The sequence below is a fragment of the Scatophagus argus genome, chromosome 15 (assembly GCF_020382885.2).
Source record: "Scatophagus argus isolate fScaArg1 chromosome 15, fScaArg1.pri, whole genome shotgun sequence".
NCBI classification, from domain to species: domain Eukaryota; kingdom Metazoa; phylum Chordata; class Actinopteri; family Scatophagidae; genus Scatophagus; species Scatophagus argus.
The window spans coordinates 5,256,556-5,284,189 of NC_058507.1; the positions used below are offsets into that span (position 1 = coordinate 5,256,556).

General features: G+C 42.1%; 1 protein-coding gene across 9 annotated transcripts in view; it reads right to left on the reverse strand.

The window, feature by feature from the left end:
- syne1b (spectrin repeat containing, nuclear envelope 1b) overlaps positions 1-27,634 on the reverse strand; it is a 75,244-nt gene that overhangs the window by 41,890 nt on the left and 5,720 nt on the right. For 7 of the 9 annotated variants that reach the window (XM_046412735.1, XM_046412734.1, XM_046412733.1 and 4 more), the window contains 53 exons: positions 24,712-24,773; positions 22,200-22,295; positions 21,277-21,360; positions 20,295-20,387; positions 19,813-19,991; positions 19,518-19,714; positions 18,766-18,875; positions 17,818-17,925; positions 17,583-17,720; positions 16,928-17,092; positions 16,707-16,819; positions 16,319-16,487; positions 16,122-16,218; positions 15,975-15,995; positions 15,412-15,614; positions 15,115-15,279; positions 14,827-14,979; positions 14,582-14,725; positions 14,079-14,246; positions 13,762-13,920; positions 13,501-13,665; positions 13,168-13,302; positions 12,820-12,978; positions 12,282-12,490; positions 11,477-11,585; positions 11,126-11,290; positions 10,704-10,871; positions 10,387-10,563; positions 8,858-8,998; positions 8,581-8,741; positions 8,195-8,345; positions 7,822-8,049; positions 7,621-7,719; positions 7,222-7,409; positions 6,987-7,110; positions 6,659-6,825; positions 6,411-6,564; positions 5,677-6,302; positions 5,341-5,520; positions 4,891-5,041; positions 4,597-4,755; positions 4,086-4,268; positions 3,729-3,830; positions 3,427-3,630; positions 3,014-3,221; positions 2,609-2,721; positions 2,253-2,458; positions 2,021-2,170; positions 1,586-1,877; positions 1,291-1,463; positions 862-1,171; positions 609-773; positions 56-412 (listed from right to left, as the gene is read on the reverse strand). In XM_046412735.1, coding sequence (XP_046268691.1) covers positions 56-412; positions 609-773; positions 862-1,171; positions 1,291-1,463; positions 1,586-1,877; positions 2,021-2,170; positions 2,253-2,458; positions 2,609-2,721; positions 3,014-3,221; positions 3,427-3,630; positions 3,729-3,830; positions 4,086-4,268; positions 4,597-4,755; positions 4,891-5,041; positions 5,341-5,520; positions 5,677-6,302; positions 6,411-6,564; positions 6,659-6,825; positions 6,987-7,110; positions 7,222-7,409; positions 7,621-7,719; positions 7,822-8,049; positions 8,195-8,345; positions 8,581-8,741; positions 8,858-8,998; positions 10,387-10,563; positions 10,704-10,871; positions 11,126-11,290; positions 11,477-11,585; positions 12,282-12,490; positions 12,820-12,978; positions 13,168-13,302; positions 13,501-13,665; positions 13,762-13,920; positions 14,079-14,246; positions 14,582-14,725; positions 14,827-14,979; positions 15,115-15,279; positions 15,412-15,614; positions 15,975-15,995; positions 16,122-16,218; positions 16,319-16,487; positions 16,707-16,819; positions 16,928-17,092; positions 17,583-17,720; positions 17,818-17,925; positions 18,766-18,875; positions 19,518-19,714; positions 19,813-19,991; positions 20,295-20,387; positions 21,277-21,360; positions 22,200-22,295; positions 24,712-24,773 — 8,903 coding nt within the window. The remainder of the gene's footprint in view (positions 1-55; positions 413-608; positions 774-861; positions 1,172-1,290; positions 1,464-1,585; positions 1,878-2,020; positions 2,171-2,252; positions 2,459-2,608; positions 2,722-3,013; positions 3,222-3,426; positions 3,631-3,728; positions 3,831-4,085; positions 4,269-4,596; positions 4,756-4,890; positions 5,042-5,340; positions 5,521-5,676; positions 6,303-6,410; positions 6,565-6,658; positions 6,826-6,986; positions 7,111-7,221; positions 7,410-7,620; positions 7,720-7,821; positions 8,050-8,194; positions 8,346-8,580; positions 8,742-8,857; positions 8,999-10,386; positions 10,564-10,703; positions 10,872-11,125; positions 11,291-11,476; positions 11,586-12,281; positions 12,491-12,819; positions 12,979-13,167; positions 13,303-13,500; positions 13,666-13,761; positions 13,921-14,078; positions 14,247-14,581; positions 14,726-14,826; positions 14,980-15,114; positions 15,280-15,411; positions 15,615-15,974; positions 15,996-16,121; positions 16,219-16,318; positions 16,488-16,706; positions 16,820-16,927; positions 17,093-17,582; positions 17,721-17,817; positions 17,926-18,765; positions 18,876-19,517; positions 19,715-19,812; positions 19,992-20,294; positions 20,388-21,276; positions 21,361-22,199; positions 22,296-24,711; positions 24,774-27,634) is intronic. The other 2 variants (XM_046412739.1, XM_046412732.1) reach the window with 1 other exon arrangement.

Below are 27,634 nucleotides of genomic sequence, written 5' to 3' on the forward strand. Positions count from 1 at the left end.
CTTGTTTCCAAATAACAGTGGCTCATTATCAGAATTAAACAAAGCTGAGGCCTACCTTTGCTATCTGCCAGCCTTTAACAGCCTCCTCTCCATCGTTTTTTCCCTCTGCTTGAGACAACCGCAGACGCCAGTCCTGTAGCTGACGGCTAAAGTCCCGCAGGTCCTGCTCCAGCTGTGCTGACCGGCTGTTGAACTCTTGTTCAGAGCTGGCTATCTGAGAGAGGGCAGTCTCAAGACTTGCCCGCGTCTGCAGTGCTGTACGTTCCCACTGTTCCCATGACGACAAGAGGGCTGCTTCCTCTCGCTCCATAGCCTCGTAGCCCCCTGAGCCAGTGTGATCTCTTGCCACTGCCCCACATCTTTGAACCCGATTCAGCCTCTCCCTGCCTCGCTGCTTAGAGTCAAGCAACTCCTGGAAAGGACAAAAGGAATGACAATCGTCATAATTGTTATGACTTCAAGCGATGTGTAGCCCACTGGACCCAGTCACTTAAAATCACCTACTTAAGAGGGCAGACTTTTTTTGTTTTACATGTAGCCATTTGTCACAACAAAACACATAACTCACAGAGATAACTGCATTTTTGCAACATTTTTGCATTCCTCACCTGCACCTTGGAGAGCTTTCTTTTAATGGAGACTGAGTCTCCAGACAAGTCTGACCAGCGCTGGAGTTCCTCTTTTGCTGATATCAGCCAGTCATTGAAGTCTCTCAGAGCATCGAGGTACTGCTCATGCTCAGACACAATGTTTTGCATGGACTGCACTTTACCCTTTGTAGAAGAAAAAGACAATGTAAACACCAAGAACCAAATACAAATTAGATTAAATTAAATGTAACCTAAATTACATTTAGATCACCTTGACAACAGCTGAGATATCAGCAAAGTGTGCATTGAGCTCCACCCTTGACTCTGGTCCAAAGGTCTGGTCTCCAGTTTTTTCAAACATCTCCACTGCTTTGTCTGTTAGGCGTGACAGTGTTGCTGCATGAGCGTCCACATCAGCCTGAATGGCCCTGAGTCGCTCAAGCAAAGCAGATTTCTCTTTGAGGCCTGGCTGCTGAGGCAAAGTCATCCCCAGCTCCTGCTCCACTGACTCCATCCACTGCTGCAGCTGGCTCTTACTTTCCTGAAAGCTGGTCCACTGAGCCACTGTCCACTCCAGGCGACTATGGAGAATAATACCATTTTGAAAGAAATTAAGAAGTGGATTTACCCTTCATAAGGAAGTATGGTGTCAGTGGGTCTGACTGTTCTCCCAGAGTGCAGAAGGTGATATATTTCCTACCTGTGGCAGCTCATGGAAGTCATCAACATATTGGCCCAGGCATCCTTCAGACTCTGGAGCTGTGAACAAATGACCTCCTGCCCTTCCATTCTGTTGTGCTTCAGGACCTGTTCTCCTTTTCCTACAGTCATGTTGAGCTTCACCTCCCCTTCACCCTTCATCAGCAGGATATCCTGCATAAATAAACAAACAGCAAGAACAAACTGTAGGAAGACTATAAGATCTGTAAGAGACAAAATGTGTCCATAAGAATCCAAAAGAATACTATTTTTGGATCAGGCCATGATTCACTGACCTGTACAAGACCCAGTCTTTTCTCCAGAGTCTCCTTATTGCCGACTGTGCTATTGAGTGATGCCAGGCGCTCCTGGACTCCATTAAGCCAGGACCAGGTAGCCTGCAGTGTCTCTTCAAAGGCCTGTTGCTCCTGTAAAGTGAGCTGGCAGCTGCGCAGCCTCTCCCTCACACGTCTCAGCAAGGCCTGGTGCTGCGACTGCAGCTGAGCTGACACTCTCGTCTCACTGCCGTCGCCTCGCCCTCCTTCATTCAGAGCCTGGCCCTCCTGACACAAGCGCTCAAATGAATCCCTGCATGGAAGGAAGCAAAATGTTTAAACAAGTTAACAAGAGTGGTGTGATGTTTTGACTGACTTATTAAGGATCCTTTATGGGACATTCGAAGACAGAGAAAAAATATGAGTCTGTTTTCTTTTCTTCGTAAATGCACAGACCTTTCTTTTAGCACTTCCTGCTGATATTCCTCCACTTGCTCAAGCACAGCCTTTTCAGGACCACGCTGACTGGCTTCGAGCAGATCTGTGGTCATCCTCTTCTCCATGTGCTCCAACCACCACCGGAGCTTCTTAAGGCGACCCTCAAACCTACAAAAAAATTACAATGCAATCTTTATAAATTGCTGGATTACAGAGTGCGTTACAGAACAGCTTTTTGTGAGTCTCTTACCCCTTCATGAGAGATGCGCTGTCTTCCAGGATCTGTTGGTTCTGTCTGCACTGCTCCACAAAGCCGTCCCAGTCCTGCTGGATGGAGGACAGGTGCTGCTGGATCTGCCCAGCGCTGGCTTTGGGAAGATGGAGTAGGAGCTTCTCTCCCTCCTCACAGACCTGAGTAAGACGTACCTCACCCTCTTCCACACGATCCATGGCACCCTGACACATATCCCATATCACTTTGAGCTTTGTATTTGTTACTCCTATAATGTTTTTGATGCATATTCTTTCATTTCACCGGTTGTAATTAAGAGTACATTATTATTGAAGATTACTGAATCCAGCTGTTCAGTTCAGTATTAGTTTTACCTTCAGTTTTTGGAGTTTGCGTTCCACAATTTGAGTGTCTCCAGATCGGTCAGAGCACTCTTTCACTATCTCCCTCTGCTCTGAAAGCCAACGATGGAACTCCTGAACTAGATCTGAGGGGGAAAAAGAGAATCAGTATCTGGATGTAGATTTGAACAGAATAAAATTATTTTCATGCTAAAACATGAAAGTTAATTTTACACTCGGTGGTCACTAGGTGAGGTTTCTTGTTAAAACGCAGGAAATTAATAGGAGGACCCACTGACACACAAACAGGAAGCAGTGCAACAGTTTCATGCACTTCAACGGATTACAACCTCAGTATTACAATAGCATGGCGTGTACACTACTGCAACAAGTGACAACTCAATTAGACAATTTAGACATTTTATTCAGATTTCTCACCATTAAACTGTTGTTGAAGACAGTTCTGCAGTGACGCCAGCGTCCTGGCAGAAAGCTGGTTCACAGACTCATAAGTTTTGATGAGGTCAGTGAGAGCTGAACCCAAACCAGCCAGTTCCTCTGAGGGATATTTTCTACACAGGGTGTTGAGGCTCTCCCTGGTGGAGTCGATACTCCCCTGCTGATTTTGCAGCTCTTTTTGGAGGTCCTTCAAAACATGTTTAGCAATACAGATTTGTTTATTAGCCTATCTGTAACCCCAACAAATCACAAAGCACCAACAGTGTCAAGTTCAATTTGTACCCCCCAAAGACACATTTACAAAGGCATAATGCATGCACAATGAATCAAGCTTCCTCATCCCTTCTCTGCAAGAGCTGTACATTACTCTGTCACTGTGATTTAGGCTGCACCTTCACTCTGCAGATGTCCTCAGGGTCTGATCCAGTGGGAGATGAAACAAGGGAATCCTCCATGCTTTTTAGCCATGCAGACATCTCTGAGATGTAGTTTTCCAGCTGTTTCTTTTGGAAAGTGAAGTCCATGAGGTTTCCCTTGGCCTGCTCATGTAGCTTCTGAACTGTGCCGATCTTTTTGCGGAGGTCATTCTCCAGCACCTGGTGAAAGGAGAATAAACTGTAAACGGATAAACGAATAAACGGAGCATAATCGTTCAGAAAAACAAAACATATATAGTTATAATCATTTTCAGTACCTGTAATTTAGCAGGGGTCTCTTGACTCTGACTGAACTTCTTCAGCTCTAACACTTTGTTCTGCAGGATTTCAAGTTTCTGCTCCTTCTCACCCATCTCTGCCTGTGGATGTATAAAATGAGAAAAGCATGTAGTACAATTGTGACTGCACAGTGCGCGTATGTCTTTAAGCATTTTTGTCATTAGAAGCAGGAAATAATCATGTTAGACTGATGTCAGGCAGCATTAGCTGCCTCTCTGTTGTCTCTGATTTAATATTTGCATTGCCCCTTGCGTTGCAGAAAAACACTTATCAGGCATCAAACTAGGTGAAACAAATTATTACCCACAGTTTTACCATCATATCAAAAATCGCACCTGTAATGCAGAAAGCCTTCCTGACACCTTCTGACTGTCATTGAGGTTATTGAGGCTCTCATTTAGTTCGATCACACAGCTGCTTGTCCAGCTCTCAATGTCCTCGTTGATTTTACGCACATCTTCCCACAGGGCCAAACTCTGGTTTAGGCGATCGATGTTCTCATCTATCTTCTCAGACACCTGAGAAGTGGATTAAACCAGCCAGAAGTGTTTACTCTCTGTAGTGTATCTGGCACTGATGCAAAAATCATACAGATTGCAAAACATCTACTCCTCAACGGGCTGCACAGAACACTACTGAGCAGACAACGGTGCTGCTCGTGGTCTTTCAGACATCTAGCACCTTATCAAATTTGGACATGTAGCAGAAATTATAATTAAAAATTTTCAACTGATAGTTGTTAAACAAGCAGGTTGAAAATATTTCAGACTTTTCTTTTTTGTCAACAAATCCCTACAAAACCAGCAACAAATCATGTTTGAAAACAACTCCTAAAGTTGGACTTACATCTAGCCACTGATCAACAAGTGCCTCCATATCCTTTTTGATAATTTGAGCGTCACAATCAGGGATCTTCTTCAGTTCAGTCACCAGTTGTTTTCCTTTGCTGGAAAACTGGTCCAGTTCATGTTGCTTGCTAGCCATCTCTACCTTTACTGTTTCATGCTACAAACGGAGCAAAGACAGCAAATCTTTTAAGCATTCTGATGAATCATAAAAGCAAAACCCAGAGCAAAAAGACCGTTTACAGAAAGTGAGAAGGCACATTCCCAAAAAGATAAAATAACAGTTTGACCTGACCTTAGTCAGTGACCTCCTGGATTCCTCATGGTCCTTCAGAACAGAGCGTATGTCAACCAGGGGCTCGGTGCTCTCAGTAATGCTGCTGATGGAGGTTTTCAGGATTTGGTATTCTCTCATAAGCTCAACAAGGACATTGCACTGCTCCTGCCTGTCAAAAAAGAGTGAAGTGTATTTATTACCTATAGAGCAAGATAATATGTAAATGAACTGTAAACATAGTATGCAATAAACATACAATAAAATCTGTTTTAAAAATGCAACGTTTCATAATCCTTTCATAAGTGTACGTGAGAACTACAATAGAGTTCCAATAAAAGTTCAATTTGAAAGCTGGTTATTGACTAATTTAAAAGAAAGATCTATTTTTTTTGGGGGGGGGGGCATCTCAGTATTGATTAGTATTGCTTTCAATGGCATGGAAACATCATCGTCCAATCCTTTCAGTACCTCTCTGTGATGAGCCTCTTGGTGTCCTCCCATGTGGTCTCCAGCAGATTGATTTCCCTCAGTACCTCGCCAGCCAGTTCAGCATCTCTCTGGGCCAACTGGTTGCCCTTGTCCCTGAGCCACTGCTCCTCATGCTGGTGTGACTGTAGCTCATCCTCCATCTGATTAAAGAACCTTAGCCTGACAAACAGAAAGATAATAAGTTGTTGTTGCACATGTTCTCATACCTACTAATGGTAATAGCACAAAAATGTTACTAGTCCCACTCACTCACACACACACACACACACACACGCACACAGATATCGATCTGATTACACTCTTGTAATGCTTTACCTCTGCTGCAGTGCATGCAGGCTGGGTTCTTTGCAGCTCTGATGGTCAGCTTTTTCTTCAATGTCCTCCACAGCTTTGAGCAGTAGTTCTTTCCTCTGTCTAAACGAGGTCCACAGAGCCCCCAGAGCTTCTGCTTCACTCTGCTTGGTACCAAGCAGGTTCCTCACTGCATCCAGTTCAGCGCTGAGAGAATCGGCCAGCATGCGGCATGACTTACGAGAACCTTCGTCAGCACCAATGTGGAGGTGGCTTTTGCAGAGACTGCTATCCAGATTGACGGCTAGAGTCTCGAGGTGGCTTATGTCTGGGACAATAGTGGCCAGTTCCTGCTGTAATTCCTCTACCTTTCCCCGGTCCCAGCTCCCAGCACTCTCCACAGTCTGCTTCAGACCCCGCAACACCCCTGCAGCCACATTGTGGGTCTGTAGGAAAGCCTCAAGCCTTTCAAGGCACTCTAACTGGAGCTCAGCAATGTGCTGGGCCTCCGTATAGGGCTGCACAGAGCTGTCTGCTCTGCTACGGAGAAGCTGTGCATCACTAGGCTCACAAAACTGACAGAGTTTCTCAGTCTGCTGTTCCAAGCTCTGTCTCTCACTAGACTGCTTCTGTAGGACCACCTGGGTCTCCTGTCAGAGGCAAGAGAGTCAGTTACTGCTCTGAAGCTATTTGTTTGCACTGAACTGCAGTTGCTCTGGAATGATGAACAGATGGAGAAGGATTCTGTGTAGTTTTACCTTTACTTGTGTGGCGGCAGCCTGCAGGTTGCTGATATTGATTTGAGAGGTTGAGTGTAGACTTGAGAGCATGGTCTCACTCCACTGCGAGAATCTGAGCAGGGCCTGGTCAAACTGTTCCACCAGGGATAGGTGGCTCTGAAGCTCTTTGATTCTGGGGTGGGGGCATAGTGAGTCACACCAGTAAAAACAATACCTGCTTCAGTGACTAAAAAAGAAAAAAACGATTTTGTGTCAGATTATCTTACCTTTGAGGGATGACTTCATTTTGCACATGCAGTCTCCTCTGCAGAGTCTCCAGCTCATCTTTTAGCTGCCTCGCTTTCTCTTCTGGTGCAGCTGGATATAGAGACGTCCCCAAAGATGTCAGTTCAGCAAGAACAGACTCAAGGGACTGGACCTCAGAGTGCAAGTTCTGCAAGCAAAACAAGACTTTCTTAAAAACTCAAATATGTTATCTTTCAAAGTTAGTGTTGTATATTTCTATTCATTTATTTATTTGAAAATTATTTTTAAGCGGTAACACTTGGTTTTAGATGTGTTTTTTTTTTACTACCATGTATGAATTCATTGCACCTGCAAATCCTGTAGCTCCGTGTGGAGCTTGGCTTTATCAGCTGACAGACCATGACTCCCTGGTTTGGATGTAGATTCACTCCTCTCCAAGCAGGAAACAAAATTTGAATGCTGCTTCTCATACCTGAAACACATTGATAGAAACACTGGTGTTACAAACTGTCCCAGCAGGATTACAATAAAAACTATTAAAATTACTTTTGGTAATTAAGCTGTTCTGTTCAATAGCTCTTACTTCTGCCAAAGAGATAGGAGGTTTTCCAAAGAGCTCTGTTTGTCCTTTGCCTTCTGCATGCTTTGGTCATAGCTGGCGTTAAGCTCTCTCACAGCGCTCTCTGCTCGCTCTTTGTCACTGAGTCTTCGGGCACCAGCTGACAGGGACAGTAAGGTTCCCTTCAGCTTTTCCAGATGCTGACAGACATCCTAAACAGCAAGAACGCAAGACAGTGACTGACAAAACACTACCTGGCACAGAAGAGAAATATCTGGCAAAGTAAGCTTTGCAGTTCATTTTCAAATGAAACTAGTGGCATGTAGAGCATTTAAATTAAAGGAGCTACATAAGTCAAGAAATCTTTCCTTACAAGTGCAGTATATTTTATTCGAAGATTAAGGCATAAACAAGTGAACACACCATGTGGTTTTGAAGAGCTTTATAAGTCTCTGATGAGGAAGTGCAGGACTTGACAGGATGTTCCAGTTTTGCCTGAAGCTCACTCAGAGATGCTTGCAACTAGAAAAGAACAAAGATCAAAACTAACTACATGCTCATATCTTCCTTAAATGCTACTCTGTTTACTGTTGGGATATTTTAAGTATCAATAAGCCTGTTTACCTCCTCAAGGCTAATTCTGAATTTCTGCTGGTGAGAGGAGCTTTCCTCCAGCTGTCCATCAAGCTGCTGTAGGCTCTCTTTCAGCTCCTCCCAGTACCTGCCAATTTGGGTCAGACGAGCCTTGATGCGAGCTGCCTCCCCTGAAGACACAAACTGGGCGAGTACCTGGGAATCTGCCTCGAGCTGAGAAGGAACCTTGGCTCGCTCCTGAAGCTCTGCACCAACAACCTGGATGCAGGAGCGATGTCCAACCCAAAGAAAACATGTCAGCACTTGGGCAAAGAGGGTCTGAGCTGTGATGGTTCCTTTAGACAGCCTTACTGACTGGCTGAGATTACAGCTACAAATAATACATAATACAACAACACTGTACCTTTACTGTGTCGATCTGTTGCTCAAGAGGCAAAGCAGAAGATTTCAGTACATCCAGCTGCTTTTCCTTGTCAGATATCCACAGTGAAAAGGCCTCAAATACAGCTCCAAACTGATCCCACTGAGTTTTCATTTCTTCCAGAGTCTTGACACTGGAACAAAAAAATATGAAGTCTACATCAGTTAAGTAATATCTGCAAATAAAAAAGTCAGGTAGTATACAGAGCACAATTAACTCTCAGATCTGCAAAATCTGTGCCTTGTAAGTTTTGATTGGGTCCTACTACTCATATTAGACCCAAACCATGAAGCATTTTGAAGCATGATTTGAGGGCTAACGAAACGTATTTTTCACAAAAGCAATAGGAATGAAATCCATCATCTTACTCTTTTTTGAGCGCAGCCTCTACTTTGTCCACTTGTGCACTGAGCATACGAGCTTGTTGTAAGAGCAGAGTCTTGTTCTTTGGACCAAGTTGGATTTCTGTTGCTCTCTTCAGCAAAGTGTTCATGTGTGAGGCCTCTGCTTCACATTGCTTCAACAACACCTGCTCACAAAATAAAGAATATTGAATATCCCCTTTTAGCTATCATACTTTGTGGTTAAAAACATCAAGAGCAACCCAGAGGATATATCTGCAGAAGTAAACTTAACTTAACTTACTCTGGCCTGGTCAAGTTCAACAGCCAGGCTCTCTGGACTGCTGAAGTTCAGGTCTCTGTCCATTGTTGAACGTGCCTTATTAACGAACTCATGCACTGCCTCCTGCTGGCTGTCAAACTCCTGCCAGGCTGCCAGTGTGACCTGGGGATGAAAATGTCCCAAAATCATTCATATCAAATCAAATTAACTTCATGTAGAACTTTAAATATAAAACACAATATAGTACACTGAGCACACATACAGTGCTGATACAGAAAAAGTCAGTGATCCCACACCAGCACATCTGTATAATGTTAATATCTGTGCAGTCTTGGGTTGATCTATTTGTAATAACTGTGTTACCTTTGATACCATAAAATGCAGATATTGTAATGTTTTTTAACATGATGTATCAAAAAAGTAATTATACACACAACACACAACGTTACAGTGTAGCAGATCTAAAGGCAGTAGAAGAGACTAATAATTTGTTATGTTTGTCAAGAGTAATGTAAACTTTGCTGATATTGGGCCTTCCGACTATCACTATCATTTGAATGCATATCATTAAGTACGCAGAAGCAGCACACCTTAAATTCTGCAAGCATCTCGCCCCAGTGGTGCTGCAGCAGTGGAGTCAGAAATGTCAGGTTTACTGACATGTACCTTACTGAGAATCTCTCATTTGGATCCACATTGCACCCGGCTTAACATAGCACAACCCAGCAAAGTTTCCATTTCAAGGCTCACACGTCCATCCTGTCTACGTTCTATAAAAGCATCATCAGGGGTGTGATGACTGACTCACTGCATTACTATCTTCTAAAGGAACCGTAAAGCCTCAGGGGGCAAGTCCATCCAGCAAAAACATCAATCAGAGCTCTCTACCCTCCATTCAGGACAATTTTCCACAAATGCTGCATCTCCAAAGCATAATGCATTAACAGTCTGTCTCCTCCTCCCCATGGCTGAGCTCTGTTCAGGCCATGAAACATGAGGCAAATCTGTCAGAGTTCGTTTTACAATTTTCTATACTCACTTGACTTTATTTATTTCATAAGTGACAAGACACATCAATTAACATCAATATGATGTAAGTGTGTTTCTCAAAGGGCTAATTTTGCTTTACAGTCCCTGGACAGCCTGACGTTATACATTAAAAGAACAAGGAGAATTCAATATAGAGAGGATAAGGCACAACAACAGATCATGGCATTAGATGTGTCAAGATTCAGCTCAGAGACTGACAAATAAAAAAGTTAACCTTTTCCTTTTCAAGAAGCTATGAAAAATAAGGACAAATAAGTCAGTCTGTCAATTTTGAAGCACATCACCTCTGTTCTATCAATTTATAGGAGGGAACTTTCTGCTCATAGCAGTTTGCAAATATCTAGCAAAGAAAGACTGTAGCCAAGTCATTCCTCCTTCTAAATTTGGTGTTGTAGGTTATTATTCAGAGCAACAGTGTTTATTTAAAGCACTGTGACAGGTTATTCACTAACAATGTCCCAAAAGTTTCCTGACTCACTGCTCTAGTTGACTCAGCTCACCTCAAGGCTTTGCTCCTGTGAATCCATACTCTGCTCCATTTTGCTGAGTGTATTCTCTAAACTCTGAAGGTCCTGCTGCAGAGTCTCTCCCAAACCCTCCTCGGCCTGGAGCTGCTGGCCTCTGGTGATCAGCTGCTGGACATCCTTTCTTTTCAGCTTCAGGCGTTTTGACAGTTGCTAAGGGAAACAGGACACATTCAAAGTGTCAATCTATTGACATTAGAAACCCTACAAGTAAGCCAAACCTAAACTGAAATACAAAAGTTAAGTCATTTCCTTTCAAATTATCTTAATTTTTTGTGAATATCCTACAGCACCTGGTAAATGAGAAGTAGTTGTTGGGCCTCTCTAACAGTTGGACAGTCCAGTGTTTTGGTGGCCTCAGACTGAGCCTCCTTCTGTCCCTGTAGGAGATCATCCAGAGTAGTTTGTACCTCTTCCCTGAACTGCACACAGTCCTCCACAGCCAGCACCATCTTCTCAGCCTGGAAGACACAACAGAGAACAATACAATAAAATCAATCACGATGAACCGATGCTGGAGTATGTTTGGCCAGGTTAGCATAATCAAAAATATACCTTACCTTACCAATAATGTACACCGATCAGTTACATTTGATCATAGATTACAGTCATATTTTTATTTCTGCATGTCAGGTTAAAATAAACCAATGGTATATTATAGATTCTCATGTTGTCTGACTTGTGTGTTTATAAAACAAGTGAAAGCTTCACCAACCTCAAAGAGAGAAGCCAGAAGACCCTTAAAATCTGTAGAGAGCTTGCTCAGTGCACTTCCTTGCCTCTGGGCATCGCTGTCAGCACAGATCTCAATAAGTACAGCCATACGGGCTTTCAGCCAGCCGAGGTTCCCCTCCTGTAGCTCTGCATCATTCCTCAGCTCCTGTACACAGCAAAAGAGTGTGATGCAGCCTGTGTGGTCACCTTATGAAAAGTATTTTTACAGTCTCATCTTCTCAGCAGTGACATCGACGAGTGAGCAGCACATTACACAGGACACACCACAGTGGAGGCGAGGAGGGGACTGTCAGTGGACAGCTGAGCTGTCAGGGTGTATGGACTAACTCACCGTGATGGTAGCCTTCACCTGGCTGTATTTTCTGGGGTCGCTGGCACGGTTTCTCAGTAGCCTCAGTTGGCTTTCTTTAGATATAAGCCAACAGGAGAGTTCAGCGTACCTGTTTGACAACATAAAGGAAAGAAATTCATTTGAAATTCACAAAGATTTTGGGAACAAGTGCTTGTGAAAGAAAAGGTTGAATTTATGCACACTGTCGTCACTGAGTATATTAGTGGCATGTTGGTTTGGTTATGGACCGTCATCCGGCATCAAATTCACAATGTGAACCAACTCAGGCTTAATGTTGACTGTAACAACTGATCATCTGAGGTAATGAACACATTATTAATTAATGGGTAAAGCATTCTCTCTGGCTAAGGTGCACCTCCTCAAGATTGTAATTAACATTATTTGGTGACCACAAGTTAGTGTGAATGGTCTGATTCAGACTCCTTGTACTTTACTTTATGTGCAAAGTGGACTGACAATAAAGAGAACATAAAAAAAAAAAAAAGCTGAATCTTTTCAGTGGTGCTAGACAATCTTTGTGAGCTGTATGCATTGCAAACATTCTCCTGATCTCAAATGAAGAAAAGAATTTAAACAAGATTACTTTGGGTATGTAATGAATGTAGAACACTGCCTGGTTAATAAACAACACATCGACACAATTGCTTCTATTGTTTCGACAGCGCTACAGTCACAAGGTTCAGCTCTATGCTGGACTACGATTCAGTCACTACCCTGTGTGGTAACCACTGCAGTAAAAGACTGCAGTAAAAGAGGACTTGACCAAAATAAGTAGTTGTTGCACCTTGCATTGTACTCCTTCCATTTATCCTGGTGCTGCATTAGCTTCTGATGGGTGTTTTCAATTTCCTCTTGGACCTCAGAGAAGTCCTTCCTCGCTGTTTCCAGGGTCTGATGGACAGGGTCACCCTCAGGGAGCTTTTGACAAAGTTCCTCCATCAGCTGCAGCCTTTTCTCACAGATGGACTGGGGCCCCTTTTCCCTAAAGAAGGCCTGATGTACAAAAAACATAAAGAAATAAAATCATTGACTTGAAATAGAAGTTAACATCATTAACCAATGACAGCGTGGAGATTACTCCTGTTAATCAAAATCCAAGTGTGCCAAAACTATATAAGAGCATAAAAAACAAAAGTAACAACAAAACACTGCTGACTGAGGACAGTATTTTTTTGACATTGGAAGAGCCTCAGTTCCTTTGGATCAAGTTAATCAAACTCTTCCCACGCTGTTACACAACAGTGGATTTGCAATGAAATATTTCACACTGTGTTAATCAATACATGATACTGAGCCAGCCGGCCCCGCCGCTCTGTGCTCACCCTGTGCTCTTTGATGAGCCTCTCGCTCCCCATGCTAGCCAGGTGGCGGTTCTCCCTGGTCACCTCCGCCTGGCACTCCTGCAGCAACACCATCAGCTTGCTCCTCTCCACCTCCACTTTAAGATGCAGGAGGTGAAAGGGGGCGTCTGTCTGAATATCCTGGGAAATGAGAAATAAAAGAATTATGAGAACATATTCACAGCAATTTGTGCAATTTCACTGAAGAGTGCAATTCGAATTCTGGTCTATATTTTCCGACTACAATTGATATCATAAAATGACACATAAATCCAGAGTAATATACTAAAAAAATCAAACTGTTGTTAACAGCAACTTCAAGGCAGTAACCTTCCAGTGTTTGTGCAGCTTCCTGACTGTTTCCTGTAGCGACTGCTGCTCCTGCTCTGGCAAAATGTCCGTCAGCTCATCACAAGCCTTGAGGAACGTATTCAAGACCCGTTGGTCCAGCTGACCAAAGAACTCCTGCAAAAAACAAACAAACAAACAAAGAACCCTAACCTTATCATGTGTACAGGACAGGTTATCTCTAATCTACATCCTTATTATTCTTTGTTTTAATGGTACCTGTGCTGTCATCAGCACACTTGAAGTATTCTCAAGCAAAAGAAAACTGTGAAGTAGCAACGACGGTAAGACTGAACAAAAGGCCTCTTTTCTTACCGTGTGTTTCTTGAGCAGCTCCTCTGGGTTGCCTCTTTCTGTCAGACAGCTCTGTGCCATTTTAAGAACCTTTTCCAGCTCTACCCGTGACTCATCAAACCGCTTCATAAGGCTGCTGTTTGCCTCCACATGCTTCCGCCACTCTGTAGATTCCTTAATCATGGCCTAAATACACCAACAAGTGTTTTGATCTTTTTTTTTTTACATCACTTTACATTTCTAAAAAACATTAACAGAACTGAGGTTTGAGATTTACTGCACCTGTGAGGAGGCCTGCAGGTCTGCTACTCTTTTCTGCAGCAGGCTCATATCCATGTGCTGGAGGGTTTTACTGCTGTTCATTATTTTCTGGATGGTCTGGTGGTTCCTCTCTATCACTGTCAAACACTTCTTACAGCTATGTGTGAAGGTCGCCAGCTCCTGCAGCATTCAGTGACAAGCTGAGAAGTTAGCTATTTATTCATATCTTGAGGTTGTGCTTTTCAAAACTCTTGACACTGCGTATGCCACGTCCTTTCTTTATCAAAAAGTCATTCAGTAAGATTGTTATGGTGCCATAATGAAACTGTGTTAGTTACCTGGCACTTCTGTTTGAAGTCTACTGGTCCCTCAGAGTCAATGGTGCTGGTGATATGGCTGGCCTTCTCCAGAGCCTGGTAGAAGCCTGTGATGTTCTTTTCCATTTCTTCCAGTTGGGGTAATAGAGACTGGGACTCCCTCAGCAGAGGCAAACATCTCTCCCTTACCTGATTGGAGAAAGGAATGCTGATTTAAGGTGACTGGTTTGTTGTGAAATCAATGACGTCAAATAGCGACCTTTTCTTTCCTGGGGCTTTAACATCATGCCACCAATTTAAGTCAAATATTTTTCTAAGAACGCGAAATGAATTCCTCATTACATCAGGATGTCGTAGTATAATCTGGCAAAAACAAATGTATGAGCACCTTGATTACAAACAGGGCATCAGCTTCCACCTTGAAAAACACACACCAGTTTTAACTATAATGAGCACACACAAACACACACACATGCACATGTAAAATGATAAATAAGTCAAGTGGATGACAGACATGGACACACCTTGCTCAGCTGCTCTTTGATCAAGGCCATCACAGTCATCATCTGTGAAACCTCCTCCTGTGGAGTGTCTTTGGTCAACAGCTGAGCAGTACGGTTCGCTGCCTTACAGGCGGCTTCCATAGCTGGCACTTTGTGCTTGATTTCCTACAATAAGGAATACACAGTGCAGTGATTTTTTTTTATCATCCGGAAGAGAAGCTGAAAATCATGCTAACGTGAGGAAAAGAATCTTAACGGCTGTTCACCTCAACATCCTGAACAAAGGCTCTGACATTCAGGAAAGATATTTGGACAGGAGCAGTCATCTTCTCGTTGGTTGCATCCATGAACATTTTTAAAGTATTAATCCCGTCTTGGTAGTCTTGCCTCAACTTATCAACCTCGTCTGCTCTTGCATACTGCCAATGAAACAGAGAAAGAGGATCATGGATCATTTTTTATATAATATTTAAACTGCTGAGACAGAAACTAACATATTAACATATTATTTTTATATTATACAGCACAGTTGTATAAGAGGGCATTGTGTTTACATGTTTGACTTTGACAAACAGCTCCCTCCATCTCCCGTTCAGAAGAAGAAGCTGCTGCTTCAGATCTCGGGAGACTGTCTCATCACAGGTCTCAATGAGGAAGTTCCCCGCATCGTTCATGTCCGTGTGCTGCTGTATCCAATGAGAGAGGTTTCTGAAGAAATCCTAAAAGAAGAGGGGACAACAAAACCCAAACCTGTTTAGTACAGTGGAGGCACTACCTCCAGCAGCAGAAATACAAGCTGTATATTACGAGTGATACTGTGTATCATTAATAGTATCTGTGTCCGTGCTTACACGTTTGGCATTCTCTGACTGATTGAGCATCTGCTCAGCATCCTCTAGCCAGGCCTGCAGAGCTGCCACCGTGCTACTGTACTTCTCCCAGTTAGAGATCACCTCCTCCAGCATGCTGCGAACACTCCGTACCTCCAAAGCCAGGTTCTTCCACTGAGCTGTGGCATCACTGAGGAATTTACTTACCCCCTCTGCTTCATCAACTGAAAGTTAAATATTTAATAATACAATCAATAAAAAAAGGTTTTAAATAGTTTAAATCAACATGAGTATCAACTGCACAGGTAAAAACAACACCGTTTGATTATGTCTGCCGATCGTTTGGCGATTTGGCTGGCGCTACAGTGTGTTAGGTCAGAGACATCGTGCTACAATAGCATTCCAGCTAATGCAATTATTGTTACTTTATCATGCATTATGTAAGATCATTATTCTTCGGTTCCGGGGGTTAACAGTATGTTAAGAAGGGGAAAGTGCAGCTCCTCATTTACAGAAACAAACCAGGAAGAGACAGGCAAGCATAATTTAGGTTTTAAAGGTTGTCAGACTGTTTTTAGACTTACCTTTGTTACAGGTTTTAGACCCTGTAACATGAAATCAATAATAAGACTTTTTACCACAAGCCCAGACAAATTTATATATATACATATTATACAGTGCATATATATATATAAATAGCAAACAAATTGGTAATAAACAGAAATACATACTTGAACTGTCAGACTTTACATAGACTTCTGCAGCTTGCTTCAGGGCTGTGAAGATTATATCATACTGCTCAAAGAACCTGTGGCCTTCTACAAAAGTCTGGAAAAGAAAAGGCAAGCATGAACATACTAATTAAATAGTTTGATGGACACAGTGTCATTCAAATACCGCAGCTACAACACAGATGATTTCAACTTACAAGGTATGTTTGCAACAGGAGTTCAACGGAGTCCCGTCTGCCATATTTAATGATCCAGGACTTCAGCTTTGACTCAGCCAACATAAGAAACGCCATCAGTCGATATTTCATTTCCCAGAATTCCAGTTTAATCAAGTGAGCATGTGATGATGTAGACACAAAATTGAACCTGCAAACAGATAACCAACAATCATCTGATTTTTGCTTGGGTTTTACACGAGGCACAGAGGACAAAACGTGAAAATGTTTCACTTGATTAAAAATAGAACTGATGAAAATCAAGTTATGGGGAAGATGTTCAATTAAATGCAATTATTAAGAAGAAACTGTACATAAAAATAACTCATGAAACTAAGAAATATTACAGTCATTCTGATGATGGTCTTACCTTTCAGCCATATCTTGGAGCTGCTCAGGTGGGACAGGCACACCATTCACTGATCTGTCTTTGTGGATCTGCTGGAAGGTTTGCCTGTGCGATTCTAAGTTTTTTAATACCTCCTGCAAAATGCAATCACATATAATTATGCATACTGTAAATGTATTAAACGATATGGATAGCTACCATGGGAACAGCATACAGTGAGACTCACAGGTCTGCCGTATTACCTTGTGCTGCTCTAGTTTTCTGTGAAGAACATTGGCCGTCTCCTCATGAGCGTGTTGGATGGGAATGTCTTCCCTCAGAGCCATCTCTGCCCTGTGCAGCCAGGCTCCAATCACTCCCAGAGGACCAGGCAGGGACTTGTCCAGATGGATGTGCCAGTCCAGCAGCTGCAATTGACATCCATTAAAAAACCCACTCTACCAAAGCAAGACACCACCACAGAGGAGGCTTAGCAGATCAAAACATTTCCACATGTTCACAAGCATTCGGTCCACAAAAGAGTTTTATGCCAGTCTAGACAAGCTCTAGATGTCCAGAAAAGCAGACTGCCCAACGAACAAAACCTCCTCTGTTCCCATCTCCTCCCCTCTGAACAAACTCTTAATTCAAGCGCTTGCACTCCACTGAACTTTCACTGGCAGCCAATGAAAAGAGGAGCCCTGAATTTGTGTTTCTCTCTCATTGTGATAACTTTCTCTATGGTAATGCAATTTTCAAGCAAAGAAAAGCATGATAACAAATAGCAAACTGGCAACCTAATATTTATTATGACATTTTGTTTCACTTAGATATGATTAATTATCAGAATTAATCCTGTGTTCTTTGTGGCACGGTTATAAATTATTCATGTTGCGCAGACGTTTGCAGTACACTTACCCTGGCAGACACACGGTCCCACGCCTGTTTGACCAGTGCTTGGTCCACGGATAGCTTTCCGTCTCTGTGCACTGGCTGAAGCAGTGGATCCGTCTGCTTTTTCTTCATTTCATACTGCACATGGAAGCTCTTAAATGCCTGCAAAACAAAATGATAAATTGAGAAGGCCGTGTGGTGAGAGTTGATAAATGTCTGTTATGTAACACTGCACTTTGTCTTTCCAAGTCTGACTCACCTGATATTTGTCAGTAAGGTTTCCCTCGGCTCCCTGAGCCCGCAGCACATCTCTCTCCAGCTGGTCTAAAAACACCTTCAGCTCTCTCAGCATCTTCCGCTCCTCTCTCTGTTACAACCAGGGAAGATTCAGCTCAGACTCACAGGAACTGACATTAATCCTTATTTTCAGATTAGCATGCCAATATGTTGAAAAACACACAGTTAAGAGCAATGAATAAGACACAACCTGCAAAGACTTTACACCAAGCCAACCTCTACATTTTAGCACAGATAAGTTTTAGTTGGTAGAGGGGAGGGGATAGGGACCTTCGTACCCTCTCAGATTTAGTCTGTTAATCTAGTGAAACATACCTCAAGCATTTGCTCTATATCTTGGGGACCAAACTATCCAGGAAAGCAGCAAGGCACACAGAGAGATGCAAACACACCACAAAATGCATTAGATGCATTATTAAAAAGAAGCAAAGAGGATGAGAAATGGGATGAGGGCGAGGTGGGAATGCACTCCAAACAGAAGACATGCAGTGCTATGACCTGAAGTCTCACCTGGAGTACTGGCACTGACAGTGCAAAAGTTGGAATTGAGCCAAGAAGCAGCTTAATGTGCACAAAACAAAACAAAAATATGTGGATGGAGAAATTAAAGTCTGATGATGGAAAACAGAATCATGATTATTTCGATTAATGAGCGCTTCATGTGATAAAATGACAAACATGAACAGGCACAGGCTTACAACAGTCAAGCTCAGCTGCAGTAAAAGCAGGTTTTGTTTATTAAGTATATACTTTTGCTGTGTTCTCAGCATGTGGTCATGGAATGATGATGGTGATTTAGATACGGCTTTAAACAAAATGAATGAGTTAAATATCAATTGTAATGCAATATTTAGCAGTAACACAACAATATTTTTCTCCATACAATTATCATAATGTTTAAACAAAGTACCTCATCATGCTGTCCATCAGTCTCAGAGTGGTGGGGGTTTGGGTAATGCTTGAGAAACTGAGCCACATATGTCATGATGGACTTCTCATCTGGTTTGTCTACATCCACATCTAAAGAGCAACACAAATATTAGCTCATACACATCTGAAAATACTTCCACTACCTGGAAATTAGCTGATCTAAATATTGCCCAAAAACAGCTTCTAAAAATCATGTCAATGTTAACTTAAACTGTTATTCATATGGAAATGAAGGTCTGATATGACACAGACATCTAATATGAGAAAAATGTACTGTGCAGCCTCAGGAGGATAAAGCTCCCTGGCCCTGACAGCTAATTATACATGTCTACTTTCATCTCTATCCCTGGCCTGATGTTTCTAGAAATCAGGGTCAAGCTCCTGTAAAAGTAGAGACATTTCAGTGTAGCTAATTCTGTAAAAAAGCATCACGACTCTGCTAGTGAAGACAGGACTGCAGAGTCACTGCAGACTGCTTCACATCCACAAACTAAAACTAAGAGCCACAAGAAACACAGAATTTTCATCCTGCAGAGGGCTTTGACTGATCTATTCAGCACACACTAAGTCAAAAACACTCATGTAGACTGGACTGACAGAGGAAAATAATTCCATTCATGTAATTAATACTTTATATTCACTGAAAACCTCAACTACGTAACGTTAAAATTGAATGTTAGCTTATCTGAGTAGTCTACTACACTGGAAACTGAAAGGAAAGGTCATGGCCACCTTCTGGATCCAGAAGACGGGGAATTCCCAGCTCATTTTCTGCAAGTGCAAAGGCTTCCTCCAGATTCTCCCTGTTGCTCCTCCTCCGCACCACCTCCATGTCCACCAGGTCTGGCCTGATGGCGTGCACCACTGACTGGAATGCAACACCATCGCGCCAGCTGGGACCAAAGTCCTTCACCTCAATTCCATGATACCTGAAAAACACATCCTGTATGTTACACACCATATAGAAATAACCTGATAACCTAATAGAGATAACCTGGCCAGAAATGTAATTTTAAATGTGACATACTTGGCTGCTGTGCACTGCACCCATCTGAGCAGGGCCTTCTTGGCATTGCCCTGAAATTTGTTAACCACCTTTCTCTTCATGGGAGGGCTTCCTGTTTCAGAGCTGGCTATACTTTCCACTGAAGAGTTGCTATTGGACAGAGCCTGGAGGGCTGGCAGGTTGCTGGTTAGCTCCTCAATCTAAATGAAGAAGAAGAACAACAGGACAAGAAGAGGATGCACTGTGACCATGGCAACATGGAAAGAAAACGGCAGTGCTTCTTGGCATCCACATGAGTCTTCAATTTGTCACATAATCTATGCAGCAGTGTCTGCTTTATACATTCATTATACTGTGTAAAATTAAATAAGAACAAAGATAAAAATATCAAAGCACTGAGCAGAAAACATTTCATCCAGGAGTTTGTGAAGTACAGGGTTTATTCATATTCACCTTGGAGTGAATACAGTAATTAAACTCTCACTGACCAGATAAAGTATTACCTGGAAGTAGAGGATAATGGTCCATATCAACCCAAGGACAATTGATGGTCGTCCATCTGCGATGTCAGTGGCATGAATGTTAACAAGTTTGATCTGGAACAAAAGCAAAGCAGAAGATTAATCTGGAAAATAAGTTGCAAGCAGACAGCCTGGAGTTTCATTCTCTCCAAAATAATATTGCAAGCGTTTTTATTTTTTGCTCAAAATCATCAAAGTCAGGTCTTTGATGCAAATGAGTACTGTAACAGAGCCAAATCAGGAAGGCAAAAACAGCCACAGTGAAAAGAGAACCAGAGGGAACAAAAGAAACGAGAAGACAATTGTGTTCAACCAGCCGTTAAAACAAAAGCAGAGGTGCCACAGCACTGCAAAACTTGCACTGGAAAACTGCCGTAATTTGCCATGTACACCTCTACATTTGAGCAGCTCAGAATTGTAGGAAGCCAGTAACCAGTGTTGGAGTCAAAATGCATCAAAATGTACATCTATAGGAAAGCGTAATGACTACACTTATAGAAACAGAATGGCTGTATCCAAGCATTGCTGAGTACACATCGTGCATCAAATGAAAAGAATGCATACAGTATAGGATCACACAGGGCGCTTAATGGTGACTGACCGGAGATCCTCGATACACAGACTGAAGGCACACATGATGGGAGAGAGATCACAACAATGTAAGTCTCAGTCCTCAGGGAACCCGGATAAAAGTGGGACACGGGCTTCATAGAGCCAAGGGATTTAGAGATGCGTTATGTAATCAAGAAGTCCTGTTTCTATTGGCTGCTTCTTTGAAAATGGTCCGTGTTGTACAGCACGTGTGTGCACCAACAAATATTAAATCAACACCTTTTACACACAGAGTTCTTAATCATGCCCTGGAAATTTTACAACTATCCCCCTGGTATTTTCTACTATAATATTTACTTATGGAAAAACTTACACTTAAAAGGTGATACTGCTGTTACGACTGAGTGTTTACCTTTCTGCCTTCAAGAAATTTGAGCGCAGTGCCGATGTTGGAAACCCAGTGGATTCTCTTCAGTTGGCGCCCTTGCTCACGTGGCTTAAGACAGAGAGGGCAGAAAGTTAGAAAGGATATCTTCAATCAACCATTTGCTAATCTGAAACATGATGAGAAATGAACTTTGCACTGTAAGATTGTCTGTGGTACCAACGACTCTCTTTGCTTAAAAAAATCATCACAGTAAGATAGTAAAAGAGTATTTGCAGGCTTTTTTGCATAAATTAACTGGTGAGTGGCAAAGCTGCTTTTCTGGCTGATGTAAACCAGCAGGGATATGCTCCTGAAAGCACTAAGTGAAAGCATCAGGCTGTGCTCACAGTGACATGCAACTGACTCATTTGCCGAGCAACAGCTTTACAAATGACATGGCAGTTTGTTTCTAGACTGTGTGTGTGTGTGTGTGTGTGTGTGTGTGTGTTTGCAAGGGACACACACATTCACTATCATCTCTGATGATCTAAAAGCAAGCAGATAACTATCAGGCAGTATCTTTACTATGCTTGTGGAGAAATTAAAGTATTTCATTACGGCACAGCTTGTTTAGCTTTGTCTTAAAACCTTAAGACAGAACAAATAATGTAACTGATGCTGCGAATTTGTGTGCAGAGTTCTTATTTTACACCATGAACTAAACCGAATCACAAGGTGTTACATAATCCACACACATAAGTACAAGCTGACTTGTTCTAATGTGAAAAGGTGAAAATAATATTAATATCATACGAGGCGGCTCTTCCCCTTCATCAAATCCATGCTTCATCAAGAGTGTAAATCACCTTACGTAAAAGATAATTCAAGCATCTTTCAGGCTTGACCCAGCATGTCCATGCAACTCATATTTAAATCCTATGCAAAAATGATCCATCAGTACTACTTACTAGTCTTTGTCCAGACAGCACCTCCAACAAAGCCAAGAGCTTCACCCCATCTTTGATGTCCTCAAAAAGGTCGTTAACCTCTAGGGGTGGTTTATACTGGAGGGGAGAAAACAACAAGAAACTAATCATGAAACAACAAATGAAACATGTTGTAATTAGAAATGAGTCATTCTTGAAAACCAATACATTTGTTACAGTAAATTTACAGAACCAGTAATTTTGCACTGTTGATTGTGTATTGTGAACGGGTAGTGGTAGTCTGAGCCATTCAAAGCAGCTGAAGAGAAACCGAATGCTGTTTGTGACAAACAGGCTTGTTAGCGACAACCACAGAGCCTCCCTGCAGCTGAAAAGATGGTGCCTCTTCCTCGGCGGTGGCTTGGTGCCCAATCCTGAGGCGATGGTGTTCATTTAACCCCAAGTGGGTACTGCTTCCTACTATCATATCCATACGATTACAGAGCTGTATGAACTCCAGGATGAATGACACTTATAACCTACAGCGTGGGTAAATGAAAGCGATGAGTATTAATTCAGCAGAGTGAAGCTCTGATTAAAAGGAAACATGGGAGTTCTTTTTTTGGCACCATATACAGGTCATTTCACAACTCAACATATTCTGTGACAGGATGCAGTTGGCTGCCTATTTGGGGCAAAGCAGCGTGAAGAGCCAAGTGTCTGTCCTGTTATTCTGTACATGTACTGAATAACAGGACTCTCCTCTTCCTGCCAAGTACTGTAGGAGCTGTGTCATGGTTAGCTCTGCAATATCTGTTAATATACTATTATATCATTGTTTGAAATTTATCTGAACAACATTGACTGAAAAACATACACTGTTCAAATAACACTGCAGCTTAAAGATCCATTTGCATTGTGTGACTGCATGTGCAGAAAGGTGCTAAGAGTTGTCAATTAAATATAATATTTGATTATAACAATCTATAACTATTCTGCTCCTGCTAGTCAGATTAAAATCAAAAATATCAAATTTTCCAATTAAACTGCTAATATGCACAATCATGCAAAAACAGCTTGTGTAAATTGGAAATAATTCCCACCCTGGAAAATTAATTTGCTGAGACTGAACTGAAACATCCTAACAGCAGGGAAACTGTGAAAATCACTGGAAAGTTACTTAGTAATACAATATTAGAGGAAAAGGAGGCAAAGGTTGAAAGGAAAGGGTGACAACTGGAGGAAGTTCAAAGATAGATATCACAAACTTTCACCTATAAAAAGGAGTTTCCAGTCAGGCCAATACTCATCATATCTTCATAAACATTACAAATTATTGTTAAGAAACTGTTGTGTGCACTGACAAGAAAAGGCACTGTAAACCTTTATGTTAAATGATAAGTCAGTCTCATGGCTTATGCAACATTAATCCAATCAGTATGCACAGTGAGTCAGCTTGAGCGCAGTACATGAATAATGAAGTGTAGACAAAGCGTCTCTGCGTTGGCACACCACATAACTGAGATTCTCCTAAAGTTCTGGAGGCCATGCTTTGAACTAATGTGGGCAGACCGGGCTCAACAAAAGACCGCTCTAAACTAAATCTTCTTGTCCAGTTTCAGACTTAAACCCTGTACCATCCAATTACTTGAACACTCTGCTGTGACATCAGTGATTACAGTCACAAAGAGATCATTGAGTGCTTATTTTGAACTCCGAAACAGCTCCTCGGAGGGAAATAGCTGATATCTCATAGTCCACAGATTGGTTTTAATACAGCTGGTTATTTTAGGGTCACAGCATGTGTTCTTGTTGTGTGCGCCTTGTAATTTATGTGCATGAGCCTTACAAGCAGACGACTGCCTGCAGGGAACTGTCCTCACCCTCTTGCTCTCCATCTGCACCCATCATCACTGTCCCTGCCAATCCTGTCCACAAATACACACACGCACATGAACAACAAAACGCCCGCGCACATACATACACGCTCATACACAGCAGACACAGCGCACAACCAGCACATATACCACATACCAGTTTCCGAATAATTCCATTACACCTCCCATATGCCCACACAAACACACTCCACTAGGGGTACAGAGTTCATCCGAGTATAAAGGCCGCAAGTGAGCATCTTTAATACAGAACTGCATCGTGCATTAGATCCATCAAACTGTAGTTACACACAAGCCATCATACATGTTTTGTTTTTCAATGCTTACAAATGAGCTAAACAATGTCATTGTTTACAGTTAACCGGATAAAGTCAATTTTCTTGTTCAGTGCCATTAGTGTTGTGCATCAAAGCTCGTCTTACAGTCAGTTTCCTCCACTGACCAGAGAAAAGCTACATCATCATCATGACGAGCCGTAAAACATCACGAGTCTCTCCGACTGAAAAGGTCAACGCAGCATAGCTGAATTTATGTGTGACGTAATCGGGTTGACAATTTGTTTCACGTGAGCCTGATCAGCGTAGAAAATCATACAATATCCTTACTGTGTTGAGTAATTTATGATGGAGCAGAGAGCATAGATGGAAATTCACACTTACTTTTGCTAGATGAGAATTGATCCATTTTGTGAAGGTTCTCTTCTGCACCGCCTCTTGCTCATCTGAAAATAAAAATGCACAAACAGCACGTCAATACATGATAAACACCAAATGCTCCGACGGCAGACTTTAATCCTAAGGCTTATACTTGAGACTAGAGGAGCTGGCGATATTCATATGGGACACACAATCAAAAGGGGAGCCTATGTGTAATAGCACTTGGCGATCAGAGATTATAAATGTGATTGATTCTAGATATGGATATGGTTGAGTTTATAGCTACCACAGAAACATAAAATGCATAAAATATTAATCCTAACTATAACTGTTGTCAGTTATTGCATTTGAAGGCCTCCCTTTGTTAGAGTCATACTTATCCAAGCATACGCAATGTAACTTTGCACTGCTTCTGGGATATCAAACATTACATCAGCCCTGCACCAAGCATGCTACAAAGTACAACTTCTGCATAGATGTGTGTGCAATGTGAATATCATAAGACAGTGCCAGCATATCAGTGAAGTGTCCTCAAAAAAAGGTCATACAGGGGGATTAGAGAATGAATGGACAGAAAATTTCTGCCAACACATCTTGTCTCTGTTCAGTAACAACATGCGTGATTGTTTAGGTCACCCCCAGCCTATTTTTTTTGTGTATGTGGACTATTAACATATTCAGCCACGATGCCTCATGCATTATTCAGCAGGTTTAACAAAACAACTGATTTCTTTTCCATTGTGGTGCGGTTGTTGCAACGAGGACTGAATTTTAACGCCTGCTCACGCATGCCGGTTCGGCTAGCGCTGCACACTGCACAGAGTGGCCATTTTTAAACATCCACCCTTACAGATATAAGCAGCAGTCACGTGTTTAAGGAAGCAGTGTACACACTATACAGGGAGCAAAGACGTTATGTTGACCCACAGGCAAATACTTCATCACTGATGCAAGGGGGATGCCCACTGAAGCACAGCACACACATACAGATGCACACATAAACTCTCTCTCACACACACACAGTTGCAGCACACAAACAGCTGTTTGTGAAGCTTTCCACTATAACTAGTTCATGCAGCAGGGTTTCACCTACAAACCATTCGCATATGTTATTTTTCCATTTATAGCCCAGATTAGCTGTGTGTGTGCACCCAGATGAGAGATGAAGGGAGTTGTTGCCCTACTTACCACGCAGATACTGAAAAAATCCAGTCACCAGATTTAGTGAAGTCTTCCTGACTGATACATCCTTATAGTGAGCCATTCTGCAACCCACTCTCCAGCTCTTTCCCTTTGCTGCTCATGAGTCCCACCGTACATATATGTATGTGTGAAACTAAAAGATCCAGCGTGGAAAAACAGGCATTAAAAAACACACAGCTGTCCTTTTTCCTTTTCTTTCCAGCAGGAAGCAAAACAGATCTGCCTGCCTGGTTTCCCTGGTGAAAGCAAAAGCTGCTGGAGGCTGTGATGAAAACGTCCCCTCCTCCCTGACACTCACACACACACACACAGACAGGCAGACACACTGTCACACACGCACACACAGACGGCAGAGGGGAAAACTCTTAACGGAAAGGGTCATTTAGAATCCCCTGCCTTCCATCTTGCCGTGTGCTTCCCATCCAGAGGAGCCATGCCTGTGTGGATGTGCACAGCCCCCCGCTGCACTGCCTCGCTGTATCATCGTATCGTCTGAGGCTGGTGAGAGATCAGCTAGAAGCATGGCTGCACCAATCAGTGTGTAGGAGGCGGTGATGTCACAGCCCTGGCTGCATTATCCTGATTTGTGTGTGTGTGTGTGTGTGTGTATGTGTGTGTGTGTGTGTGTGTGTGCTGGGGGGGCTGTGTTTGCTTGTTAGATTTGTCTAATCTTCACTGAGAATGATACAGTTAAAAAGCATTACAGCACAATGTCCAAGACAATGATGAAACAAATCTCTTTCAAATTAGGCTTTTCTTTCTTTCTTTTTTTCTCCGTTTTTTTTTTTTTTTTTAATTTTGGATGTAAAATCAAATGAAGTCCCTGCTGGCCCATTGATTAAATGGACCAGAGCAAAATTAAAAGACTTGCGCACAAAGCTGCACAATGGTGCAACAAATCTAAATAATTAATGCTGAGGCTGATGAATGCCATCTACCACCTGCTCTTTCTCAATGTCACTGCTATTGTGACGACAAAGTAGACACGCCCACCCCGGGATTCCCTCTGCACACACACAGAATCACATAACAGCTCTAATGCATGCCCACTTTTTGTCCTTTAAGACCCATCAGAACCACTTCAGCTTTGGCCAGTCTGCTCTTCCATTGCACTGCAAGTCCCTCTACTGAATACAACAAACAACAGTGAATAAGTGTGGTACTTGATAGCTTATCATCTCCTGCAGAAAAATTCCTTTATTCTTTCAAGACCACCGACATACTAAAAGCTTTTCTGATAGACTAAAAATAGGCCTAAGCTTGTGATTCTATTATTGCTGCTCTATAGACTGCTGGTGGAACTGGCCCAGAAAGGCTATTTGGGTGAAAATGGATTTTTTTTTTCTTCCCTTTTACGTCAAAACAGCAAAAGGTTAGAAGTAGCACCATTAAAATGAAGCTGACAGCTGTGTGCACTGAGAACAATGAGCTTTTAGAAAGCTAGAATTAATGCTCACATTCATTTAGACCTAGCAAACAAAAGAAAGTTAAGTACTCAAACTGGTATGTCAGTAGGGACAAAATAAAAAACAAAAGAACTTTTTAATTAACTGGAATCAAATCATTAGAGCATTAAGAGCATTTTTCAATTCTCCAACATGCACCTTGAGATAATATATACTTAGAATTTCAGCAGTACACTTTGCTGTGATGTATACTACTGAACATACAACATTATTTTTTTCAGGGCTTACTTTTCTAAAATAACCAAAAAAGACGTGTT